Source organism: Harmonia axyridis, chromosome 3 (genome assembly GCF_914767665.1).
Source record: "Harmonia axyridis chromosome 3, icHarAxyr1.1, whole genome shotgun sequence".
NCBI classification, from domain to species: Eukaryota; Metazoa; Arthropoda; class Insecta; order Coleoptera; family Coccinellidae; genus Harmonia; species Harmonia axyridis.
Genome location: NC_059503.1, coordinates 51,706,421 through 51,733,286, shown reverse-complemented (window position 1 = coordinate 51,733,286; position 26,866 = coordinate 51,706,421). Strand labels below are relative to the sequence as shown.

Genomic DNA, 26,866 nt, shown 5'->3' with positions numbered 1-26,866 from the left:
TCTAACACCCAGATCCAGGAATGTTCATCAAAATTTAATGCCGCCATTAAAAGACATTTTTTAATAAAAACCGATTCAATCCAATAGAATTGATAATGACCCATGTAGCACATGTACGTCCATTAAGATATACATATATCATGGACATTATGGAGGTGCAGAAACGTCCAAATCTAATAGAAAATGTATTTAACATTCTATGAGTTGAGATATAATGTATTGAAATAAACTTTTGTTAGGTTTTCTCTAAATCAATTCTAATTTTTGTCAAAATAACATTCAAAAGAGGATATCGCGACACACCCTGTAAGATAAAGTTAGTTGAGAATATGAAAAATAGAAAAATTGGTCATCGCACAAGCGCAGGAAAATCGAGTAGGTTGCTGTAGCAGAACTGCGAGAGTGCGAGGTTCATTTCCGTATTTCTATCAGACAAACGCAGTGCTTGTTACTAGTGCTAGTGACTTTTGTTATAGGAAAATCATTAATTGATAAAATTGGTAGTCTTGAAACCTTAAATTTTGTAATCGAGCGGATTTAGGGCAATTCGTTTGGGTTTATTGGGGATAGATTTTCATTTAAAATTAAAACGTCACGTTTGGCATTTCTAGTATGTCATGGAAAACAAATAGCGTGAAATAGTCGAGAATCAAAGTTTCAATCAAGAATTCGAGTGGAAATTCAAGAATTCAAAGCTATATAGCGGGTATCCAAGAAGATCGAATTCAAATAGTCCGCCAAGGGGTGACGTCAAGTCGATAATAGACGAAAGATACCTCGTGAAATATCGTCCACTTAGTGTGGCGGGCGCGGCCATATTGGTAGTACGAGGAAAAAAGCTGATAGGTTTGTGTTGTGCTGTGAATTTCATCTAAAATCATCTGAAAATGGCTGATAGAGAGGATAATGTTTACAAAGCGAAATTAGCAGAACAAGCTGAACGATATGATGGTACGTTTATTTTTGTATTAGTTGTGCATTTTCATTTTTGATGATACGATCATTTTTCCTGTCGGCAAATAGACGCTGGAGTATTGACAATTTTGACAGCTTCCAAAATTCTTCTATTCTGTTGAAAAACCAATTACCACAAGACTCAATTTTAGTTAAATGAATTGGAGGATATCAAATGGAATGCACTTCAATCTCTCCATTTCAACACTTATTGATTTTGTTCCTTTCAGGGGTAATTCGATATTTGGCTGGATTCCTTCCTAATGATTCATTACTTGCCTTTCTCGAAATAGTTAACTAGCTTTTTTCCGCTTTCTTTTAAGGAAAACGCGCAGTTATTCATTTCTCATTCAGAACGTAGGAAGGCATATAAATTGTGTGATTCATTTTGGGTTGCTTTTTTTAAGGAGTTACAATGAAATTGCTGACTTGAATCCAAAAGAACTTCCTCTTTAGAAGATGGTTCTAATACCTAACTGTTGATACCACCTTAGATTCTACAGATGATTTTGGTCTTGATGGAATTGTTCAATGAAAATGTAATTTCGCAATTTAATTGAAAGATAAGGAAATATCACATTACAAATTAGTTCTTCTTTCGGGGAAATCTCTTTCCACCCACATCAATTATGATTTTCGTACGTTTATTTTTTGTCAATTCAATAAGAATTCATGAAGCCATTGAGTATTTGAAAACGTCTCTGTATGAACTGAATGAGTCTAAATGGAGGCGAACTAAATTTGAACGATCTTTTTGTTGAAAGGCTCTCAAATTGATTAATGAGTTATTAAATTCTATCGATATTGGTTCACTTGAAATATGTGCATCTTAGGTGAGCTTTTCGTCGATTATTATGTGATAAGAATAGAGGTAGTATTCGTAGAGATTATTCAAAATAACAATGACAAATGGGGACGGAAGAAATGTCATTATAAACTTATCTTCATTCTTCACTTATTAGTAAAGTTGTGTTATTCTTCGAATTATGCTTCAGCAAGTGTGAGGAGTGAGAGGAATCAATTTCATCTTATCAATTCTATTTTCGAATTAATACCTATAACATATTTGCTTGGTTGTCTACTACAATTTTTTCTATTGATTATTATGTGTATATTCAGTAGATTTCACGAAGTTGGAATGCTAGTAGTGTTGGTATGACCATATTCGAATTCTTGTATATGAAAAATTGAACAAATTCCATCACGGCCATATAAATAATGTTGTTGATTTCAATCAAAATTAGGAATTTTTATTCCTAAATTGACTATTATTCAAAATCTGATGACTCGGAAATTATGTTAGGATAAACCTCGGGATAAACGCTTCTAAGCTAAGCTAGAATATGAATATATCAAATAATATTAAAATAAATATCAATATTCCAATACACGTTTTAAGTATCTTTTTTTTCAATTTTTTTATTTCTTTATATTTTTCACCAAAACGAAATGAGAAAGTTTCGTAGGTGAAGCAGAATTTCATCGCTGAATGATTCTAGTGATTCGATAAATCGAATAATAAACCAAAATGAAAAACATTCACCCAATAGTTTGTATTTGTTTATAAATATATACAACAAACATACATGATTGTTGATATAATCCTAGTTCCCTAAACACAAAACAATTAATAAGAATTGATGTAGGTTGAATTCATTATACAATATTCTTGATTAGAATATTGATTTGATAATATCTATCAAGTATTATTGTGGATGTGGATCATTTATACTCGTATTGTCGTTTGTATTGTTATTCATTGTCCAAATAGGTAAAGAATGACTTTTGTCTCTTGAAGTTTGATTAAGATAAGAATTCTACGAAGATTTGAGAACAATTCCAAATATGCTACCTACTATTCTTTGGATTTGTTCTAAAGTTCATTGGAAAATGTTGGGATTCGAAGTGGTTCTTACCGATACCATTAATTGTATATCAATTTTTGTACAACCTGTCGGCAGATTCGGATTATCAATGGTTCTAACTGGCTCGACCTGGTTTTCCATTGGGTTATATACAGGCTGCTCCGAAATTGGAGGTACAAAATAAAATGAGAGATTCCTTGGATAATTTTAAGAAAAATAAGTCTTATAATCATGGGCTTGCAGACGCTTTGTTTTCAAGATACAGGGTGTTTCTTGTGATCATTATACCAATTTATCGAATTTTTGTTAATCTTCGCTACACATTAGGTAAATAAGAACTTATAATTCATTTATTCATCACAGCTTACTAACTGGATCTTCATAATAATTTGGGTTTTCCTGGATATTACTGGAGTATGGTTTGAAATTTTGTCTCGGAATCGGTAGCAAATACTACGAAACTACAAGAAACCAAAAATGGAGAACTGGACCAAGTTTATTTTTACATTTCCTAAACTACCAATGGTCCACCAAAAAAAAAAATCGGGGGAATGTTCCAGAATAAATATCACTCTGTAGATTAGCAAATAACAAGATGAAAACTTTGAAAGAAAATCAAACTTTACCATCCTGATTCTCGAAAACAAAGCGTTTCCGGATTCATGTTTATAGAACTTTTTTTCTTTCCTGAAATGATCCGAGGAATCTGTCATTTTTGTTCAACCTCCAATTCATGAAATACTTTTCAAATTTTTTTTCTACCTTCAGTTTAATGTAGGGAATCACAACATGGATTCATTGTTATTTATAACGTATATCAATTTTGGAGTTTCAATGAAAAAAACTAATGCAGTTAGTTACTTATTCAAAATTCGCGTCTAGTTCATCAATTGAAGACATGTCTGGCTTTCTTGGTGGTTTAGGGCTCAATCTAGTTTTTTCTATTGGGTGCTTTGCAATTGTGCAGTATGTTGAGGTTCGTCTTTCCCTGGCAAAATCTTCAAAATCTAGAACAATAGGGACCTGATCTTTGGCGAGAGCAGCTCTCACTACCACATCCTTTCTTATATATGTATGCACTAAATCAGTGGTTCCCAAACCTTTTCAGGTCGTGCCCCCTTTCGGTTGAGAAAAATTTCCATTTCTTTTTACATTGCTCTCCTGGTACTAAGGCAACCAGTGTCGTCTAGAGCTTGCTCCGTCGGCATTCTTTGGCTCTCCATTCCAGCTCGGATGAAGTTCTTCTTTCCATTGGAAAGTAATCAATGCACATTGATTACTGTTTCGTCTTGTCGTAATTGCTCTGGTGCTTTTGTGATACTGCCAGTCTGCTCCTCTAAGTAGCTCCCGAAGATCACAGCTGCATTCCTCCTGTAGTAGTAGACTGCTCCAATTTCGTTGTTAGATAACTACCCCTGTGGAGTTGGTGTTCGTCGACAACGACAAACATATTTTGTATGATGGAGATGTTTTCAGAGAGGAGGGAAATAAGTTTTGTGTCCTACCTCATACTCTCATACAGTCATGGAAAACTGGGTCAACAAGGAAAAGTGCTCTTTTTAGTTGTCGTCTGACTGATGCACATTCTCAGAAGATTTTGACCTGATTGTTCAGGATTTGAACTCTAGTCGTGGTTCTTTTTTTTTCATTTTGATTAGAACATTGCCTGATTTCTTCTACCTCTGGATCAATGAATTGAAAAATATTTATAAATAACTATTATCAGACTTCATTCAGTGCTTAATAACTGTTCTTAAATTCTTTTTTTATCAGTTAAAGCACTTTTTCATACCAATTTCTTTAATTTGAATTTATCCAAACATTTTGGAGCTGAAGCCGGACTGAAATTGTAGCAAAATCACAAGTTATGAGCCAATTTCTTAAAGGAAATGAAAAAATTCGAGGTTTTAGGTTCACGAAAAAATGCCTGGAGGATTTTGAAGATGCAAACTTAGTACAATACTTCTCAAATATACCCTGAAACATACTAAAAATTTACTTCCAGTAATTTATTTGGTCCTTGGGGCATTTTTTTGGCTACAAGTTCTTTTGAACCTTGAGATTTTACCATAAAATATTAAAATCAAATTAATTTTCAAATTGATTCAGAAAAGAATGAGAATTATTCGGAAAATAGGTATGTATTCATTTTCTTAATTGAAAAAAATCATTCTCATTCGTTTCTGAACCAATTTGATCTTGTCATAATTTTTTGTTAAGCGAAAACTTCGCCGGATGGTGTAATATACATATTTGTTCAGAAATTGATGAGAATTTCAAAAATTTGGGAAAAGCAGTGTCATTTTCACTGCATCAAGATACATTTTGTGATGTACCGGGTGTCTCAAATTCGTTATTTTCAAGCTATAAGAGAAAATTGGAAAATGATATGAAATGAAAAGTTCTCATAACTTCTTTATTACTGGTGCTATCAACATGAAAAAAAAATTCTACATGCACTTTTTTCAGTAAAATCCATTGGTGTAATCATTTGTTATTTATTGTAAGAGGTTCTGAAGTTATAATGTCAACTTATGTTTTTTTTTAATGTGAACCATAAACAATTCTATAACAAATAGAATCGTTTTCCCCTCAAACTATGAAAATCAACAAAAGTTTCAATTTCACACGGCAAATCAACCAATTGAAATATTCGGTGGGCACCAGGGTTTCCGGATTCAAGACCTTTAGATTTTCTCAACAATTTCGAATTGATAAATGTTGTTCTTTGAATGTGACCACAAGAAAGAATCTATCGGTGTTAAATCCGGAGACCACCGAATATTTCAATTATCTGAAGATTCTGAAGTTCATAGAATATCATAGATATGCACTGATTTGCCGTGTGAAATTGAAAGCTTTGATAATTTTATAATTTGATGAGAAAATTAATACATATTGTTATATATTTTTGAAAAGAGAAAAAAATGATTTTATTTGTTACTGAAATTTTTATGGTTCACATTTCGTTAGCACTCGGAATATAAATTAAGTGGACTGTATGAAAATGAACAATTTTAGCTAACACTAGAAAATGAACCTCAATAATTTAGTTGCACTTAGCCTCGATATTAAATCTTCCCTTCTTGAGGATCCCCTCTTATTTGGAACTTCAACATCAATAGTCTTGTTAAAATGAAAAGAATAGTTTGTAGTTTGAACACTTGAATTAGTCAGCGAAAAGAAAAGAAATATATATATGCGATTCATATACACCGACAATCATCAATCGACTGTAATAATATGTTTAAAAGTACCACACTTCGCATGCGTACAGTGCCCTTCCGGTAGCGTGGTGCATTTGAAATAAATGAAATGTTGCACTAACGCATTTAACAAAACAAAATTTGATATTATAACTTCGAAACTAATTGCAATAAAAACAAATGATTACACCAATGAAAAAAGTGCCTGTAGAATGTTTTGTTTCATGTTGATAGCACCAGTAACAAAGAAGTTGTGAGAACTTTTCACTTCACGTCGCTCTCCAATTTTCTCTTATAGCTTGAAAACAGTTGAATTTATAAGGTTGCGATTTTCATCAAACTAATACTAAAATATCTAACTCGAAAAAGAGTCATTCTTTTTTTATTTTTATCTTGAAGGAATTCTGAGATCACCTCACTAGATAACGAATTTGGGACACCCGATACATCAGAATAGTTACTTATAATACAATTCGAAAACGAGCCACGAAGTGGCGAGTTTTTGAATGAACGAGTGGTAGAATAAGCCTTCTGTACTAGTATTATACATTATTTTCTCTAATTCATTGCATTTTTATTGAAATCAATGAAATATTCCCATAAATATCATTTAGTGATTGTAACATTGAAAAATGTTGGTTGGCAGAACTGATTTCTTTAAGGCAAATTGATGAATTGACAGATAAAGCCGTGGCGGAAAGTTCGGAGTACCAACATATAATAATCAAATATAACCATGAAAACTGTGCGTTTCTGATATATTCTCGCACGATTTTGTTCTACAAGATGTGGAAGAATGAACGGAATAACCACAGAATTAGAGAAGATGTATTTTGATGCAGTGTAAACGTGTACCAAATTTTATAGACATATCTGTAATAGCATTAATGTAGATTTTTCCGAAAACTTTTCCACGGTGTATCTCAAAAGTTAGCACGTTTACGACATACATTTTTTCCTTAAATGGCTCCAGGAATCGCCCCCTTAAATATTGGCAGATCATTAAGGAACACCCTGTATACTCTTCCTTTTTTCAGTATCGAAATGAAAACCCTTAACAATGGTCTGAATATCGACGAGATGAGACAAATTCGATCGGTACGGTTCCCAACCAGAACCCAATCATTTTTCTACGTGCCCGTAAGACCTCCCCCGTGATTCACGCCAGTATCCGATGTGTATCGACCGGATCCCTGGTAACGACGCGGCCGGGATTCGTCATCTACGACGTAAAATTGAAAGCCCGAACGTCCCGTTTCGCAATATTCGGGGATCTCTGAAGCCGCCGCCGGCAAAGTTCACAGGTGAAAGACTGTAAATACGATTACGCGACTGGCAAACCCTTTTTTGGTTCGTTTCCAACTAGTTTTCGACCACAACTTCGTCAACTTCTTTTTCGCTTCCATCCAATGTTAATTTGGGCAATGCCTAAACGTTTTTAAAGGGTGTTTTTTTTTAAAGCTATAGAACTTTAAATTGCAATAAAACAACGATGGATTATTCGATTGACATGAATTTTATTTATCCGCAAGATAATCTTGTGGCATTACATTTTAAATATGATTTCTGGCTCGGATGTAATCCAATTTGGACGTCCAATTTTCGATGACTTTTTCCAACATTTGTGGCCGTATATCGGCAATAACACGGCGAATGTTGTCTTCCAAATGGTCAAGGGTTTGTGGCTTATCCGCATAGACCAATGACTTTACATAGCCCCACAGAAAGTAGTCAAGCGGTGTTGAATCACAAGATCTTGGAGGCCAATTCACAGGTCCAAAACGTGAAATTAGGCGGTCACCAAACGTGTCTTTCAATGAATCGATTGTGGCACGAGCTGTGTGACATGTTGCGCCGTCTTGTTGGAACCACATCTCCTGGACATCATGGTTGTTCAATTCAGGATAACTGCTCTGATGGACGATTTTGTCGACGATAAAATTGACGTAGAACCATTATTTTCGAAATAAAATTGCACTATTTGCAAGCGTTGTTCAGGCTTGAGTCTATTCAAGTTGAATGGCCAAACCAAACTGAGAATAAATCACTTGACAGCTGTTAAATCGGTCACCATCTTGAACAGTAATGCCAACTTAAAGTTATATACCTCGAAAAAAAAAACACCCGTTACATGTTGAGCTTTACCTACCTCAACAGAAACCGTTTTGTAACACTTACATTATCATTATCATCTTTATTGGTGTTAATATACAAAAGTATTTACACACGTCAGACATCTGAAATTCAACTACAAACTACACAAAAAAAAATATGTAAGTCTCAAAAGGAATCAATCAAACTTTAAATCAAAAAACTCATTAAAATTATAAGGAGCCTTATCTAGTAACAATGTTTCAATTTTATTTTTAAAATGGGTAGGTGGCAGCGATCTCCAACCTACAGGCAGCGTATTAAAAAACTTGAAGGCCAGAAAGTTGGGTCCATTCTGCGACCTCCTCAGTCTGTAATATTGCACACGTATATCATGCTTGGCTCTAGTGTCATGATCGTGAACATCTGCACCCAATCGTCTCTCCCCAAGGTTCGAATAAGCATATAGGAGACACTCCAGAATGAAGACGCTAGGCAGAGTGAGAATCCTCAGATTAGTGAAAGATTTCCTACAATCCTCACGATATTTAAGTTTATCTAAAATTCTGACAGCCCTACGTTGTAATCCAAACAACCTCTCAAACTCCGCACAGCATCCCCACACTAGAATGCCATACCTAAAATGGGACTCACAAAGCGCATAGTAAGCTACATTTAGACATAGGTACACCAAAAATTAAGCAAATCAATTTTTAATGTTCTTATTAGATATTTTTGACTTGATATTCAAGCTACTAGGCTTGACTTGAAATCAAGTTCAAGTCATGTAGTAGTTTTTCAGTCGAGTCAAATATTAATTTATCAAGTACTTAAGAAAGCAAGTATATTCCATCGAGCTACTTGATTTTTAGCAGTTCATTGTGTAGTGTGTCCATAAAAAATTTCCATCCAGTATCTGAAACGCTTATTATGAATTTTTCGTTTAATCTATTGCTGGTATTTTGATTCACAGCTTGACTTGATATGTAAGCTACTTGATTCGGCTTGACTTGAAATCAATTCAAGTCAGGTAGTAGTTTTTCAATGTCAAATACTTTGTTTAGAATTAGTAACATCAGTTTGCAACCTTACCATACTCCGCCTATGGGTTTCATAGATTTTTCTAGAAACTGTAGGGCCGTGTGCAACCAACCCCACTTGACAACCTGCTAGTCTATGTGGTAACGCAAGTTATTTAGTCCATTATACATATATATGTAATCATCAGGAAGTGAATATATTATTCGTAAACAACTAGCGTTTTTTATCGTAACATAAAGTTGAAAAAATATCCAACAAATTTGATCCGGCTCGAAGGACCAAATATGTTGGGTGGACTGTATAATGGACTAAATAACTTGCGTTCCTGCATAGACTCGCAGGGTGACAAGTGGTTTCAAGTGAGGTTGGTTGCACACGACCCTACAGTTTCTAGAAAAATCTATGAAACCCATAGGCGGAGTATGGTAAGGGTTCAAACTGATGATACTAATAATAAACATACTTGATAAATAAATAATTTACTTGACATTGAAAAACTACAACTTGACTTGAACTTGAATTGATTTCAAGTCAAACGAAATCAAGTAGCTTGAATATAAAATCAAGCCGTTAATCGAGATCTGCTCTAATTCTACAAAAATCAGCAATCAGGAATTCACGGCTCTACTTGATATTCAAGCTACTTGACTTGGCATGACTTGAAATCAACTCGAGTAGTAATTTTTCAGTGTCAAGTACTTGATAAATAAATACTTTACTTGACATTAAAAACCACAACTTGACTTGAACTTGAGTTGATTTCAAGTCAAGCCGAATCAAGTAGCTTGAATATCAAGTCAATCTGTGAATTCCTATCGCTGGTTTTTGTAACACTCAGAGCAGCTCTGGAAAATTGTCTTGCAATAGGAGCTCAAGATGCTGGAGTCGATAAAAAATGTTAAGCCAAGTTTGACAAAACGTTTCCACCATTCTGAAAAATTTTCAGAATCATCATCATGTGATTCAGTCAGGAATTTGTCTATTAAATACCGCCAATCATTTCATTTGCTCGATTTATTTGATATTTACAGAATAAGCAGATCGAAGTCAAACTCACTGTTTTCAACTTTTGAAAATGATTATTTTATCAAAGCGCGCACGAGGTTGCAGGAATATATGCAGTGCGATTCGTGCATATCAAGCTCAAGTAACTTGATATCAAGTCAAGCAAATATTATCTCAAATCAAGTCGAGTTCAAGTTTGTAATTTGTCACGAGCTTGACTTTCAAATCAATTAGTTGGTTGAAATATCAAGGTACTTGACTTGATGAATCACTAGTTATTATCGTTTCCCCCCGTATTGAAAATTATACAGAGTGTTCCACCATCAACGCGACGCTCCCTTGTGGAAAAAACCCTGAAATCTTCTAATTTTTTTTCGACACAGTATCATTAGGCTCTATTAGGGCTACATGCTCAAATTGTTTGGAAATACCCAGGGTGTATCAAAAAAGTGTAAATGACCAAACATATGTTTTTTATCGAATTTTCAAATAGATTAGCAGCACTGATTCATTTCTAGTTTCTAGGCCAAAACATTGTGAAGTCTTATGGAAAATCTAAGGTCGATTTGTCTGAATTTGTTACTTTTTTATTAATTTTAAGTCCCGTTCAAGGTTATTCGGTCCATCTTTCGGTTTTTTGCTTCACCGTTTGAGAAAATATAAAAAAAAACAACAGTCACAATTGCAGCAGCAACAGCTGCTGCTCTTGTTATTAATGCTGTTGTTACTGCAGCGTCAACCATAATTGCAGCAGCAGCTGTTGTTGCTGTAGCAAATCTAACAGCAACAACTGTAGCAGTGGTCAGAAGATTGTCGAAAAAATTTTCAAAATAATAGCGGGCATAAATGCAGGTGCAGCCACAGCTGCTAGTTGTTGCTGCAACAACGTTAGCTGCTGCAGCAATAATATATGCTGTTCTGTAAAATTTTCTCACACGTTAAAATCGTGAAGCCATAAGGTGGTCCGGATAACCTTGAACGAGACTTGAAAAAATTAAAAAATGTACCATAAGGATTTACGTGGGTTTGACCTAGAAACCACAGATGAATCAGTCCTGCTAATCTACATTTAATTCCGAATCTATGACTCTGTGATATGATTGATATTCTTTGTCATAATAGCAAGGAATTTCATCAATAGATTTGACTCTCAAACTGTAAGGACCAACTTTATGGTTTTCGGGAATGGTGCTCCTCAACACCATTTCCATTGAATGAAATACACCGAATACACCAATTCGCGAATCGTCAATTTTTTTTGTACGCTTCCCCCTTATCACTTTCCAAGGGTGTAAATCTAAACAGGTGAAGGGGTTGATAAGTATAGCACACCCCTTTTTCATAAAAAACTATGGTGTCTCCGGCTCGCGTTAACACATCATATTTTTACTTTGATGGTCTCGTTTGCAGCATCTCAATGGGCCCTATTGAATGCTCTTTCGCAGTGGTTGCTTTTCCACATGTTGCCCTTCGTGTTAACGTTCTCCCCTAATCGCATTCTTTCGTGCACAAAACGGTTAAGGGTAAATTAATTGATTCTTGTTCATGTCGTGGTGAGTTCTCTTTTATGATTTTTCTTTAGATATATTACTTGGAAAAAGTATATGAATGTGTCTAAAGTTTTCCTGGAAACTGAAGCTATTTTCACGAAATTTAGTTTGAAACAGTGAATTGATATACCGCATTGATATCCCTAACTTGAAAATTCTATCCTTGACTAAGAATGTCGAGGAATTAAATCTAGGTAGTTTCACAAATAAATTATTCGAAATGTTAAAATTCGAAGAAGCACTGACTTGACTCCAAGAGCTTTCGAGCGCTCGTCCTTCATGCGCATGTTGCGCTCTTGGGGATTCAGGTGATACGAGCCAGCTGAACATTCGAGTGATTTTACATATTGAAATTAAATCTAGCCAGGTCTGTTGTTACGTAAATATGAAAAATTCTAATCAATATTTATCCCTCATATGATCTGCTCAGATGTCTGCAACCTTTTCAAATCATTTCTATATGATCGAAATGAGGTCCAATTCGATTTGAAAAAGTTTGCAGACATCTGAGCAGATGATATGAGCAATAAATATATTGATGAGACTTTTTCAGTCATTTCGAACTCTGTTCAAGTGGTCTCCATTTCATTTTGTTCAAATGAATGTTTTCAAATATTTTGATGATTTCTTTGATTTGGCTTATCTTTGATTGATATTTTTATGAGATATTTGTATACGTGAATAGTATACCTCCAGCCCTAGTACAAAACATGAAATGCGAAGCATTTTTAAATAATTCATTGAAAAAATAGACATTTTTCAAAGATCATTTTTGAAAAATTTCAGCTTCCTTTAGAGCATCTTGAGAGTGATCCGTTAATTTGCAGAACACTTGTAAATTGTTCGAGAATTCAATAAAAAAAATCGTACAATTATCTCGAATTGTCCTCGAGATATGGTCTTCAGTTCAAACCATTATAACCATGAAATTTTTCAAAAAAAAAAAGATGGCCTACGTCAAAAAGTACCACACATAAGTGATGACAAGTGTGGTATTTCCTCATCAAAACTTCATGGAGATTCTGAGTATGACATAAAAATTAGGCATTTAAAACAACAAGGTGGAATCGTGTATCACCACTTCCGGACCGACCTATATAATCATAAATAAGACTTATGCGCTGAGTGCTGTCGTTTAAGACAAAATTTGAATCATTCTTCTAGTCCAAATCATACAACAGTTATCGACCGATCGACCACTATTGACTCATCCTGTTTATAGGGTGTTCCCAAGGGTGTTCCTAATTCGGAGTAACAAACGAAAATGAGAGATTCCTCGGATCATTTCAAGAAAAAGAGAAATTTCGAGAAAAGAAATTTCAACCGATTCTCTTGAAATCCTCGGGTAAATTCAAATCATCATAAAAATCCCATCAGCAAACTAAGATGAATAAATTAATTATTAGTTTTGGTGCTTATTTCCTCGATAGATTATTGAAGATTCGATTAACTGGTATAATAATCACAAAAAAGTAGGACTGCAAGAAACATCCTGTATCTCGAAAACAAAGCGTTTTTGGGTCTATGTTTATGGGACTTTTTATTTCAAAAATTATCCAAGGCCTATCTTATTTTCGTTTGTACCTCCAATTTAGGATCATCCTGCATAAAAAAAAATGTTCACAGAATGCGTATTGAAATAAAAAGAATCCAAAATGAAAAAACAATTATAATATTACAAAAAATTGCCCAATATAGGGTAGGTATCGCAATAAAAAATAAATTTTTATATGACGGCAAAACTTGAAATTCACATTTCTGAATAATGAAGAGAGATGCGCCTTTTTCGCAATCCAGAGGGAAACGTAAAACTATCCAGCCCCAAAACCACACTCGAACGACATGTCCCTTTGAACCTTGCCTAAAAAACAAGTTTGTAGCATGTTACGACGACCTCTCGCCGCCCGTAACCTCCCCCTCTTCTCTCCCCGGTTTCCCAGAAATTTCCCGAACTTTTTCCGCAAAGTTCGAACCGCCCCCGTCGTCCCGACCCCGGCGAAAACTCCCGTTCCCTCGTGTCCTCCACGACGTCGACGCCGCGGCTCAGATCAATAGCGGCCGACGCGACGCCCACCGTCGTTTTGTGTTGGACGTCCGTTGCCGGTTCGCCGAACTCCCGTCCTGACGTCGTCTGTCGTTTGCGACGTTCGCGTAAATCGCGCTACACCGGACCCACCAGGGTTGCCGATTGGTGCATCATTATCGGATTTTATAGTAATTTTCTTCAATCTTTTACATGATTTTCACCATTTCCATGAAAATTTGTGAACCTTGGGCAATGAAAGAAAATATATTTCAAAGAAACACAATCTTTCAATAGAAAGTAGAATCGCTTATTTTCGATAAAAATATAAATAAAAAAAATTGACAACATTGTGCACTTTTTTAATTTTTTCACAATATATTTTTCTCTATTTCAGTATCGTAATGTATTCATTACTTTTCTTAAAACAATGTTGAAACGAACTTTCATTACAGCATCGTTTTACGTTATATTTTTCGTTTTGTAGTTGTCTATACTGACTTCCAATCCTATCAAATTTCAACAAACGTATTGACGTTTGTTGAAATTTGAATTATTGAATTGTCAATATAATAGTTGGATATAGTGAAATGCTTTGCAATATAATTTGCAATTTCTCTTAATTCTGGTGGTGTTAAATCGATTTCGTCTGAAATAATTCACGAATTTAATGCGAAATTGTAAGTTATTTCAAAATTCGAAACGAACGATTCATATTATTCAAATTCCGTAATCTGCCGAAACAGTCACACCAACTGCCAAGATACAATACAAAAGTCACTAGGATATATAATCTGAATTTTTCATTGAATTTCGACAATATTTCACAAAACTTGACTGAAATAGAGAAAATATCGTCTAATACTCGTTGCAGAAGGCAATTCCAACACGTTCGTATTGTACAAATTTAACACGGTTAACAAATTGAATAACTAAATCATCAAAAAGACAAATATACGTTTCGGAAGTTTCGTATTTTTCAATACAATTTTTCCTCATTAGTGCCTTAGAGTTCAAAAAAATGTCTGAATTTACCAACATACATCTTGTATCTCTACTCACACTAAACAATATCACAAAAATTGATAACTCTCAAAGTAACTGTTTTTCTAATACGATTTCACAGAAAACAATTACGACAAGTAGTCATAGGTTTCTTTCTTGTTCTTCCTGTGAAATACAAATACAAAATAATTCTCTTGTCTTCTAAATGAACCGATGTTGATTACAAATATCAGAACATATAACATACGTACTTCCCGATACTCGGCAGTTTCCCAAGCATTTTGATGAAACCGGAATATTAGGGTGTTCCTGAATTGGACGTTCAAAAGAAAATGATAGATTCCTTGGATAATTTCAAGAAAAAAAAGTCCTATGAACAAGGGCACGCAAACGCTGTGATTTCGAGATATATGGTGTTTCTTGTAATCCAACTTTTTTGTGATGAACAGAAAATATCTCATAATGAAATCTTTAAATTTTAATATCTATGCCAAATTTAAGTTGTATATCTTGTGAGGGAAAGGTGCTATGAGAATGAGAAAAAATCAAACTTCAACACCCTGTATCTTGAAAGGAAAGCGTTGTGGGGGCCCATGATTATAGGCCTTTTTTTCTTTAAAGGATCCGAGGAACTTTTTTCGCTTCTACCTTCAATTCGGGAACACCAAGTAAAATAGGATGTATTTATCTATAACTCATTATTTTACATATATTTATTCATTTTATTCATATAAAATGCTATTTTTTTTAAATTATTCTCATGTTGTAGTTTACTCATATTTATGGAATATTTTTCCTGTCATTAAAATTTTTCAGTTTCTCTTTTACTTGTATTGGTGTATTTTGAAGACGAAAAAAAATTTGTTCTACTTTCTCGCTCATTTACTACTAATTATTAGGCATTATCAGTTAATTTAAAATTTCAATATGATTTCTAGCGAAATCTAATAATTTTGGCAACGTGCAACATGATTTCTCGCCAAGGCGTCGGCAACACTGTTACAGCGGACGTAGCAAGATTCGCAAAGGAGTTGCCTACCAGATCTAGGGGATTTATGGTTTTCACAACGTCTGTACCCTTCTTCTCGCCGATATTGAGGTCAAGGTCATCGCAGGGGATTTCCTCGCGTTTGATATTCGTGGCTAGGGTCCTGACCAATCGTTTTCTCAAAATTGGTGATTTTATAGATTTCGATGTGGACTTTTCGACTTTCAACTTTGCCACCTTCGACACTCTCGCCGCCATTTTGGAAAAATCCCCTTTCAGGGTCATTTTATGATGTAAATAGTTATGCAGTGTGTCCCAACGAGAATTTGGCCCCCTGGAACTCGGAAATGAAGAATTTTTGACGATTGAAAAAAACCGTCTACTGTTTTGGGGGGGGGGGGGAATTTCCATCATTGTTTTTTTACATAGGGAAGAGATTTCGAGAGTTGGTTAGTTTGAAAGTTATTCAAGTTCTGTATTTAACCCAGCTGAAATTTTCAAAATTGATTCACTATTGACGAAATAATTCAATATTGAACTTCCGTCAATAGGTTATGTTAGACAGTTGAATTGCCCAGTTTTGAGATTGCAAGAATAATTTACAAGGTCTATATTAGAGAGAAATAATTCCTATGACGACGTTCAGAAAAAAACATCTGAGGCAACAACCACCATTTTTTTTTACTAGGGAGATGTTCGATAAAGTACATATATTATATTTTATCTTTTACGTGACCCAGAAAAACATTCTAAAGGTGTCAAATCGCAAGATCTCGGTGGCATCTCTTTGAGAAATAGCACGACCAGGAAAGTTTTCTTGCAAAAATTGCGTGTTTTGTTGCTTGTGTAGTACGTAGCGCCGTCTCGAACATATTGTTATAAACGTCGTCTTGAAGCAAAATACGGTGAAATGTCGTTTGTGGAATGTCAAATTCCCAAAATCGACAAACCTGGGTTTTCGCCAACACTACGGGCTACAGCAGCAATATCCTCAGTTCTTATGCTACATACATGGTTTCGTTTCTTCACATAACTAATTTGTCCCAACAGCTCAATTTTTTTCACCTTATTGCCGGTCGAGAAGGTATTTCACGACGAATTTTAACTACGCGTAGTTGCAGCGTGTATCGTTCCATTTTTAGTAATGGCGTAGTTTCTCTTGTCAAATTTCAAAAAGTGACAGCTGTCCAGATGACGGGCTGTCCACAATGGAACCTCTTATTGGAAAACCCTTTATATCATAGTAATTTACCCAATGAGATTTAGAACATGATGTGATTTCAAGAATGCGAACAACTTTCGATAGTATTCTCTAAGCATACATATTTATCGCAGCAAATCTTTCGCTAACGATCTTCTCGACCTCACAGAAAACTGAAAAGTAAAAGCGACAAACTCCAACCTCGGAGATCAAACGCTGTAAGCTGATTTTCCCACCAAATCCACTTAGGGACAACCGCCACCACCGATCGTTGAAATGTGTCCGGTCGACCAACTCATAGAATCGCTTGTGAATGGCGTATAATGGGGTCACCACCAATTTTCCTGGAAATGGCACCGCCAGTTGGAACTACTGCGATTCTAACTTTTATTACGTTGGAAGAACTCGAATTATAGACTTTTTTGGCTGAGTTTATGTAACATCATTTGAAATCAATAGAGGATTAAGATCTAACCCAGCAATTGTCGGAATATAAAGGGTTTTTCAGTGAGAGGTTACACTTTGAGGTCTTGAATCGACTGTGGAGCATTGGAATTTTTCACATGACCCTAAAAAAAAAGTCTAGAGTCGTCAACAGCTCAAATGTTTCCACCAATTTCGTTATTACCGGGCGAAAAGGTTCTTCATGATGATCTAAAAGTACTTTAGTTTTGCAAATTTCCAAAATTTCTACCATTTTTGAAGTAAATTTTATAGTTATTTATGCAACAAGTGCAAAAAGTGAATGTTTATTGCACTCGACGTGAAATTGTCCGACGAGGCCGTTAGGCCGAGCTGGACAACACGCCGAGTGCAATAAACAATTTTTGCACGAGTTGCATACAACATTTTTTCTACGTTCATGCAAAAAGCAAAAAATGATTTATTGAGGTGCGGCACTAGGTGCAGGAAAATGAAAAGTGCAACTTGAATACTTTATTATTAATATCGATTTGCATTGAAACAGGAACTAAAACGTTACGAACAATTTATTTAACTCGAACTTTATTTTTACCCTCAATGTTGAAAGTGAATGAACAATTGGTGCAATTTTCAAAATGAGTGCAATAAAGAACTTCTTTTTCCCCTAAATATAGTTCAATAAAGTTTAGCTTTTTGCATGAATGTAGAAAAACAATTTTAATGCGTTGTCGAAGCGTCTATTGGTCCAATTTTAGTAATAGCGTAGTTTTTACTTGTCAAATATCAAAAGATGACAAGTTTAAAAGTGACTGCTGCCTAGATAGTGGGCTATTCAAAATGAAACCTCTTATTGGAAAATTTTGTAGATACAGGTGTTCCCAAATTGAAGGTACAAGAAAAAATAAGAGATTCCTTGGATCATTTTGAGTAAATTTTCGTTTGAACCTCCAATTTAGGAGAACCCTGTTAATGGCTCAATATTTGAAACTCGGTGGACCTGAAAGTGAAGCGGAATCTTATCGTTTCCGGATGACTGCGTTACATTTATTTCCGTTTCCCGATAAATCTGGAATTGCGACTCGAGTTGTTACCTAGGTTAAATTTACAGTCCAACCTCGAAGAGACCCTTGAGGTTAATGATGCCTTTAATTAAAACTGATCAGACATTAATCAAAGTGGAATCGAAAGTGTTCGTAACTTAACTGAACAGGTTTATTCATCCAGAAACCTCGACTAGGGCAAGATTACTGGAGCATTGCTTAAAACGCTTTCTTGTTTGAACATTTTTATGTTTGTGGTTTTTATAATATATACATATTCTTTTCTATTGTCGCGTATTGCGTTTATTGCATAGATATTTATTTCGACTTCTTTCTTTTTCAGAAATGGTGGAAGCCATGAAAAAAGTCGCCAAGCTGGACTTGGAGCTCACTGTCGAGGAGCGTAATCTCCTCTCTGTGGCCTACAAGAATGTGATCGGAGCAAGAAGGGCCTCCTGGAGGATAATCTCCTCAATAGAGCAGAAAGAGGAAAACAAGGGGGCTGACGATAAACTGGAAATGATCCGCCAGTATCGTTCCCAAGTTGAGAAGGAACTTCACGATATCTGTTCCGACATCCTCACCGTCCTGGACAAACATCTGATACCTTCTGCTTCTACGAGCGAATCTAAGGTAATGGGTGCTTTAGAATTTTTTCATTATTATCTGTTAGCTTATTTCATGGCATGCATTTTTTAAATATAGTTCCCGGCATATGTCCGCCTTGGCCACGAGTTACATCAGTCCAATTTTTCACTACTTTTTCCAATAAATCTGGCCGTAAGGCGTCAATGGTTGCTTGTATTTTGGCTTTCAATGCTTCGAGAGTTGCTGGTTTGTCGGCACAAACAAAAAAAAAGATAATTCTGGCAACTTGGCTTGGCATGGGTCACTTTTCCCTTTTCTTCCTTAAAGTGGCACTATTAAAATAATCAACCAACCAGGCAGCTGAAAAAACACCCATTAGAACCCGTTAAATGAAAATCTCACCGATTATGCAAAAATATCCAACTGAAAAATAACAATTATTATGAATAATAGGCAATGGGCGCATTCAGCAGAAAGGTCGGTAAAGTGAGTAGCTCCGCTACTGATAGGTATCATTTTGGTAACGTCAGTATTCTCTGCTGGACGGATTGACCCTTTTCTTGACAGCAATAGGTTCTGCGGGTCCTTCTTGAAGATTACATTGTGATGTAAGAATGTTAATAATAATAATAATCTTTATTTTGAAAGAAATGCTACATACATAGATCTGTAAGAAAAAATAACCTTAGAAGTTCCTATCAAATGTTAATATTATTTAGTGATTCAAACAATCATCTATTTTGTATGGTTCTGTACTCAGAAGTAGCTCAAAGTCATTTTTTTTTAATTCTTTGACATTATTCATCAGCTACATTTTGGTTGGCAGTTTCTTGAACATTTTTATACAGTTTTAAATTGAACCTTTCTCTGTCATAGTTAACCTATGTCTCGGATAATTATAAACAAATTTAAGAGTGCTGTAGTTACTCTGTGCCTTACAAAAATCAAATATATGCTTGTTCTTGAAGAATAATAATAAAATCTCCTGTATATCGGGTGTCCCAAGGTGAGTGGCCTATTAGATTATTATGGAAACTATTGATGGTAAAGATTTCAAATTTTGTGGATAGATATTTGGCCATGTAAGGTACATTTTTAAAATAATTTCACATTTCCAGTGTTGCCGGATGTACAACAATTTGGCAACAACTTTGTTATTTTAAATGAGACATCCGGTATTTCTATTTTTTTATGATACTCCATAAAATATTAAATCTATTCACTCTTTAACGGTTTTTGAGTTATTAATTATTTTTCGAAATTTTAGATCAAATTGGCGTATTACGAAAATGACTCTAGTTCGCTCAATATTTGAGATTTAAGTCTGAAATTTTGCAAGTCGTTAGATATTGATTTGATCTGTGTAACTGCTTTTGAATTATGGTTGTCAATAATACAGGACGGACCGAAAAAAATCATCATTTGCCAAGTTCCAAAATTGTAAAAAAGTCTATTTTTTCAAATTAGACACCTAGTTTATTTTTCAATTTTTGGAATCAGGACAACACACTCTACAATTTTTCTTTTCACGTCCCTATACCTATCTCAACTGGATTCCGAGTTATATGCGTTTATTAGATTTCACATTGATTCAATAAGCGTTAATTTCTTTTGTATTGTTATTTTCTCTATGTCGTTCATAGATCGATATATCAATGAATCAGTTCAATCCATAAATGTCAAAATAAACAATTATTGCCTAACAGGTGTTTTGTTCCGAGGTTTTTCTATAAATAATGGCTCAAGAAAGATTTACACATATAACGCATATAACTCGGAATCCAGTGGAGATAGGTATAGGGACGTAAATAGAAAAATTGTAGAGTGTGTTGTACTGATTCCAAAAATTGAAAAATAAACTAGGTGTCTAATTTGAAAAAATAGACTTTTTTACAATTTTGTAACTTGGCAAATGATGATTTTTTTTGGTCCGTCCTGTATTATTGACAACCATAATTCAAAAGCAGTGACACAGATCAGATCAATATCTAACGACTTGCAAAATTTCTGACTTGAATCTCAAATATTGAGCGAACTAGAGTCATTTTCGTAATACGCCAATTTGATCTAAAATTTCTAAAAATAATCAATAACTCAAAAACCGTTAAAGATAGGGAAGAAAAGTAAGAGTGAATAGATTTAATATTTTATGGAGTATCATAAAAAAATAGAAATACTGGATGTCCCATTTAAAATAACAAAGTTGTTGCCAAATTGTCATACATCCGGCAACACTGGAAATGTGAAATTATTTTAAAAACGTTCCTGTCATGGCCAAATATCTATCCACAAAATTTGAAATCTTTACCATCAATAGTTTCCATAATAATCTAATAGGCCACTCACCTTGGGACACCCGATATAGACTCCCGTGAAAGTAAGTAACCCATTTGATCTGAATTTTCCTCGACAGGTATCTATGTTTCAATTTTAGCATTGATCTGAGTGTTTTTTTGTATAATAAAAATTATTTCGCTACATCTACTACTTCCACAGAATATTATGCAATATCTAATCACCGATTCAAGATTAGCATGGCTGACAATTTTCATTGTCCTCTGATCTACAAATTGCCCTAGTATTCTCATGGAGTATACAACTGCCTTCAATTTTTTGCTAATGCAGTTGACATGACCGCCGAAGGAAAGTGTGCTGTCAATGTACAAGCCCAGAAATTTGGTATAATTTGTTATGGGTAGTGAGCTGTTTGGAAGATTAATTTCACTGGGTGTTTCAAAGCGCGTACATGATTTGTTTTAAAAACGATGGTGCTAGTATTATTCTCATTGAGTGTGAAGTTAATTTTCCCAAAACACTGATTTGCCTCTGTGAGTGCTTCATTAGCCTCGGCCGTGAGCCTTGGAAAGTCTTGAGCATTCATCAGTAAGTTTGTATCATCAGCATAATTGGTCATTTTGCGCCTCTCAGTTGTTATTTCTTCCAAATCATTCAAATATAATATGAATAGAAACGGGCCCGTTATACTCCCCTGAGGTACCCCAAGTTCAATATTTTCAAATCAGATCTCGCTATCTGATGATCTTTGCCAAGTACTACCATTTGTTTTATGTTTGTTAGATATGATTTAAAACGCTGGCCCTCTAGTACCTACCATACCTCTCTAACTTATCTAATGATGTACAGTGATTCAAGCAGTCAGATGCTTTTTAAAGGTTAAGAAATAGCCAAAGTGAGAGTTCATCATTACAAACTTATAAACATTATTGGTATATTTGAAATTTATATTTCTTCCCAAAATCACTGTCACATCTGTCATCAATGTCAGTTACTCAACATGTTACTAAAAAGTAGCATAAAATAAATTGACTACCAAAGATGGCGACCGCTCCGTAGCATACGTTCCCTAGAGGAAACTGGATACAATGCGTTCAGCAGAAAATTCATAGAATATTGACAACTGTTCCACAACTGTTTTGTCTACTGAACGCGCCCAATGACATGTAGTGATGAATAACGAACTTTTGAGAATAGTGTGATTCAATATAAGTCTTTTTTTTTTCAGGTATTCTACTACAAAATGAAAGGCGACTATCACCGCTACTTAGCCGAGTTCGCAACTGGCACCGATCGCAAAGATGCCGCCGAAGATTCTTTGGTAGCTTACAAGGCGGCGAGCGACGTCGCCATGACCGAATTACCTCCGACACACCCCATCAGGCTTGGTCTGGCTCTTAACTTCTCCGTATTTTATTATGAGATATTGAACAGTCCTGATAGGGCCTGTCGCCTTGCGAAGGCGGCATTCGACGATGCCATTGCCGAACTGGACACCCTCAGCGAGGAGAGCTACAAAGACAGCACGCTCATCATGCAGCTGCTCAGGGACAATCTTACCTTGTGGACCAGTGACATGCAGGGAGACGGTAGGTCTAACATTATAAGACAGATATTCGTCTGTACAGTGCATCCCATTTTGGGTGAGACAGCCAGGTTTCTCGCTTGTTATTTAAGATAGAGACTTGCGGTTTTCACGTTCCTGTCCTACTTTTTCATGAAACTCAAGTTGGTCTAATCAGATTTTGCATAACTGTTTCCGTTCAAGAGATACAGGGTGATTTTGGAAATTGATACTTTTCGGACCCCTCCTTTATCTCCGAAGTTATTAGAAATAATGCAGAGGTAAAAACTATGTCTGAATCAGAATTCTGCGTAGAATCCAGTGGCGTACTGAATTTTTTTTTTTCGGGGTATGGTTGTGAAGATTCAACACAAACTTATGTTTTTTTTTAATGGAACACCATGTGTATCATTACTTCGTTGAATTCGTTATTTTTTTCCCTTCAAAATGATATAAGACACTATGTAGGTAGGATGTTCAGAAATGTTAAAAAAACACTAAAACATCAAATAATGATGATTTTTTGTTAATGGGCAATAGATTTCCCATAGAAAAGAAGAATCAATGATGATAACAATAATTTATAGCGATGACAGCTAGATCAGGTTGGTTTTTTCCCTCCAATGCCTACTTGATAAAACAATGCTCCCAAATGCATAGTAGCCATAATAACAACAAGGATGTTTGTGTCATCAATGACCTACTACATTTAAAAATCGAAAGTAATAATCCTCTTATTGAAACATAAAAAATTCATGGCCCATTTACAAAAAATCATCATTATTTGACGTTTTAATGTTTTTTCAACATTTCTGAACATCCTACCTACATAGTATCATATATCATTTTGAAGGGAAAAAAATAACGAATTCAACGAAGTAATGATATATAGGGTGTTCCATTAAAAAAAATATAGGTTTGTGTTGAATCTTCAAAACCATACCCCGAAAAAAAAAATTGAGTACGCCACTGGATTCTACGCAAAATTCTGATTCAGACGTAGTTTTCAGCTCAGCATTATTTCTAATAATTTCGGAGATAAAGGAGGGGTCCGAAAAGTATCAATTTCCAAAATCACCCTGTATCTTTTGAACGGAAATAGTTATGCAGAATCTGATTAGACCAACTTGAGTTTCACGAAAAAGTAGGACAGGAACGTGAAAACCGCAAGGCTCTATCTTAAATAACAAGCGAGAAACCTGGCAGTCTCACCTAGAGATGAGCGATACCGTGATTTCTAGATCACGTTGTGAAACGTTCCTGTTCCTTTATGATATCAGTGAAATTAAAGCGTGACGGTGATCACCGTTTAGGTATCGTATTCGGTTAGAGTCCGTTCCCCGTTCCGCAGCACTGGAAGTGGGGTCACCCCACTACCAGTGCTGTACGGAACGTTCGCTAACCGAATCCGATACCTAAACAGTGATCACGCTTTAATTTCACTGATATCATAAAGGAACAGGAACGTTCACGTTTCACAACGCTGAGCACGGACCGTGCTTGTTATTATTATTTGTATGAATCACCCAAACCTCAGCTCTTTTGTCTTTCTGTTAATTCTTTAGAGGTAACAGATTTGTGGAATATGGATATGAATAATTTTGGACATCGAAAAATAAATAATACCTACAAATACAATAATTCACATGTGAATATATATTGATAATATTGAATGGCTGATACTGCATCAAATAAAATAAGAGAAAAACAGAAAAAGTAACAATCAGAAATGTACAAAATATAGTAAAACCAGTTATTGAATAATTAAATTTCCTAAATATATCTGATATTTTCTATTAATTTCTGAGCTAATCAAAGAATTGTGAAATCTCTAAATGAAAAGGTATGATTTTTAGGACATCGAATAATAAATAATTAGCCATATGCATATATTCAGACGTTTATTTATTTAATAATAATAATAAGTAATCAACCTCCAAACAAAATACACTCATTTTATAATTGTATATATCGAAATAGTTAAGGGGCTAATACTGTAACAAAAAATGAGAGAAAAATTAAAAATTTCACAACAAAAAACTCAGAAATGGGTAGTTAAAACAGTCCCTAAATAATCGAATTTCCCAACTATATTTGATGAATTTTTCGAGAGAAAAATACAATTATTCCTATTCATTCTCCACCAACGACAATTACACAATTGTAATTGTCGTTGAGGAAGAGAATCATTTGAGTTTTTTTATTAGTTAGCCTGCTTGGACGTTCTGTTAATTGTCCGGCTTTCGAAAACAATCGTCCGCACGGAACTTATGTGGCTAGAGTGCATCAGTAGTAACTGCCGACAAAGGTTCCGATAAAAACATCAGGCTGGCAGGCTGGCTTCATAATTTACGATTGCACGGACGTTGATAAACCCTGAAAATATCTGTGAAATGTTCAAACAGTGATCACGTCACCCTCTGTATTCGTTTTTCGGAACCGTGACTACCTGTGACAGTCTGATATCAGTGATTAAATCACAGTTCGTGAAATATCGCTCATCTCTAGTCTCACCCAAGATGGGATGCACTGTACATCTATGTACTGCCTATCTCAGTAAATGAATATACTGTTCCACAAAAGTTGAGGAAGTTCAGATATTTTGAGACTGTTTCGAAAGTTTCCTTTTTTTTTCACCAATTTTTTGAATATAAGAAATTGAATGTTTACTCACTCATCGATATCATTTTTTGCCCATTCCTTCACAATTTCCACAATTTCAGGTGTAAATTCATTTTTAGTACATTTGCGTACAAATTGTCTTCCGCCGTTTTTTTCCGAAATTTGAGGCTTTATTGTAAAAAACGGGTTATACTTATATGAATCAAAGTATATCCATCGCTGGCCACTACTTTCTCCCATATTTTGGGCAGTGTACGAATCATGCGTTGAAAAAACTGTCCATCTTTTGAAGTGATCCACGAATCGATCCAATTTTTTACTTCTTCATAAGTAAAAAATAAATGATAGTCCGAGGAACCAACGTCTGGAAAATACGGCGGGTGGATTAGGACTTCCCATTTCAACGTTTCCAAGTTTGTCTTGACCACTTTCGCAACATGAGGTCGAGCAGTTTCATGCTGTAAAATCACTTAATCATCGTTGTATTGCAGTCTGTTATAAATGCTCGGTTCAAGCGCATTAATTGAGTTTTATAACGATCGCCTGTGATTGTTTCAATCGGTATCAACAACTCATAATACACTACGCCGAGCTGGTCCCACCAAAGGCTGAGCATGACCTTGGAACCGTGAATATTCGGATATGCCTCCAATTTCTGCATCTTCGAAAACCTTCTGTCTTCCTCCGCCATGCTGCTCTTCGATGTCAAAATCACCATTCTTGAAGCGTTGAAGCCACTCGCGGCACGTTCTTTCACTAAAAGTGGCCTCGCCATAGGTATTTAAGAGCATTCGATGAGCCTCTCAGCCGGAGATTTCTTTATTTAAAAGCAAAAAATTAAAAGTTCCCGCAAATGGCTAGAATTTGGCTCGTACGCTGACATGCTTAGTCAAGAATAACTTTATGATGCAGACACAAATGGAGTAAAATTTCGATGTTTCGATATGTTACCGCTAGAGCCATTTATTGCATAACGGCGGAAGTAAAGTTGGACACCTAATATTTGAAGTACAAAATCATTTGTTTTGATGATCTTATAACCCACCATAACATCTTTTTTAATCAATTATCTGTCTAAAGTTTAAACTTTCTCTATAGTAAAAAGTAATTGTCCACTAGGAACTCCTGAAATCTCTTTAACCAAATATTTTTTTGTTTGTAGGTGAGAACGAACCAAAGGAACAACTGCAGGACGTTGAAGATCAGGATGTCTCGTAATTTAAGCGTTTAACAAAAGAACGAACTAAAAAAGTGCTGTGTAGTGCAGGGCGTAAAGTTCAAAATTATGCTCTAGACATTATCAACAGGGCATCGTATCACAACTCCCCGATACAGAGCCCGGTACATATTGTATTATTATTATTATTATTCTTAGCCGTAAATATACTGTCTCTGTTTTGTCTTA

At 35.1% G+C, this 26,866-nt stretch overlaps 1 protein-coding gene across 1 annotated transcript; it reads left to right on the top strand.

Annotated features, from left to right (window-relative positions):
- The first annotated feature begins 379 nt into the window (after positions 1–379).
- On the top strand, positions 380–26,866 carry LOC123674808 (14-3-3 protein epsilon). Its single transcript, XM_045609898.1, has 4 exons — positions 380–951; positions 18,736–19,025; positions 22,504–22,864; positions 26,624–26,866. Exons 1-4 carry the CDS (start codon positions 888–890, stop codon positions 26,677–26,679), a joined length of 771 nt encoding a protein of 256 aa, XP_045465854.1. The 5' UTR covers positions 380–887; the 3' UTR covers positions 26,680–26,866.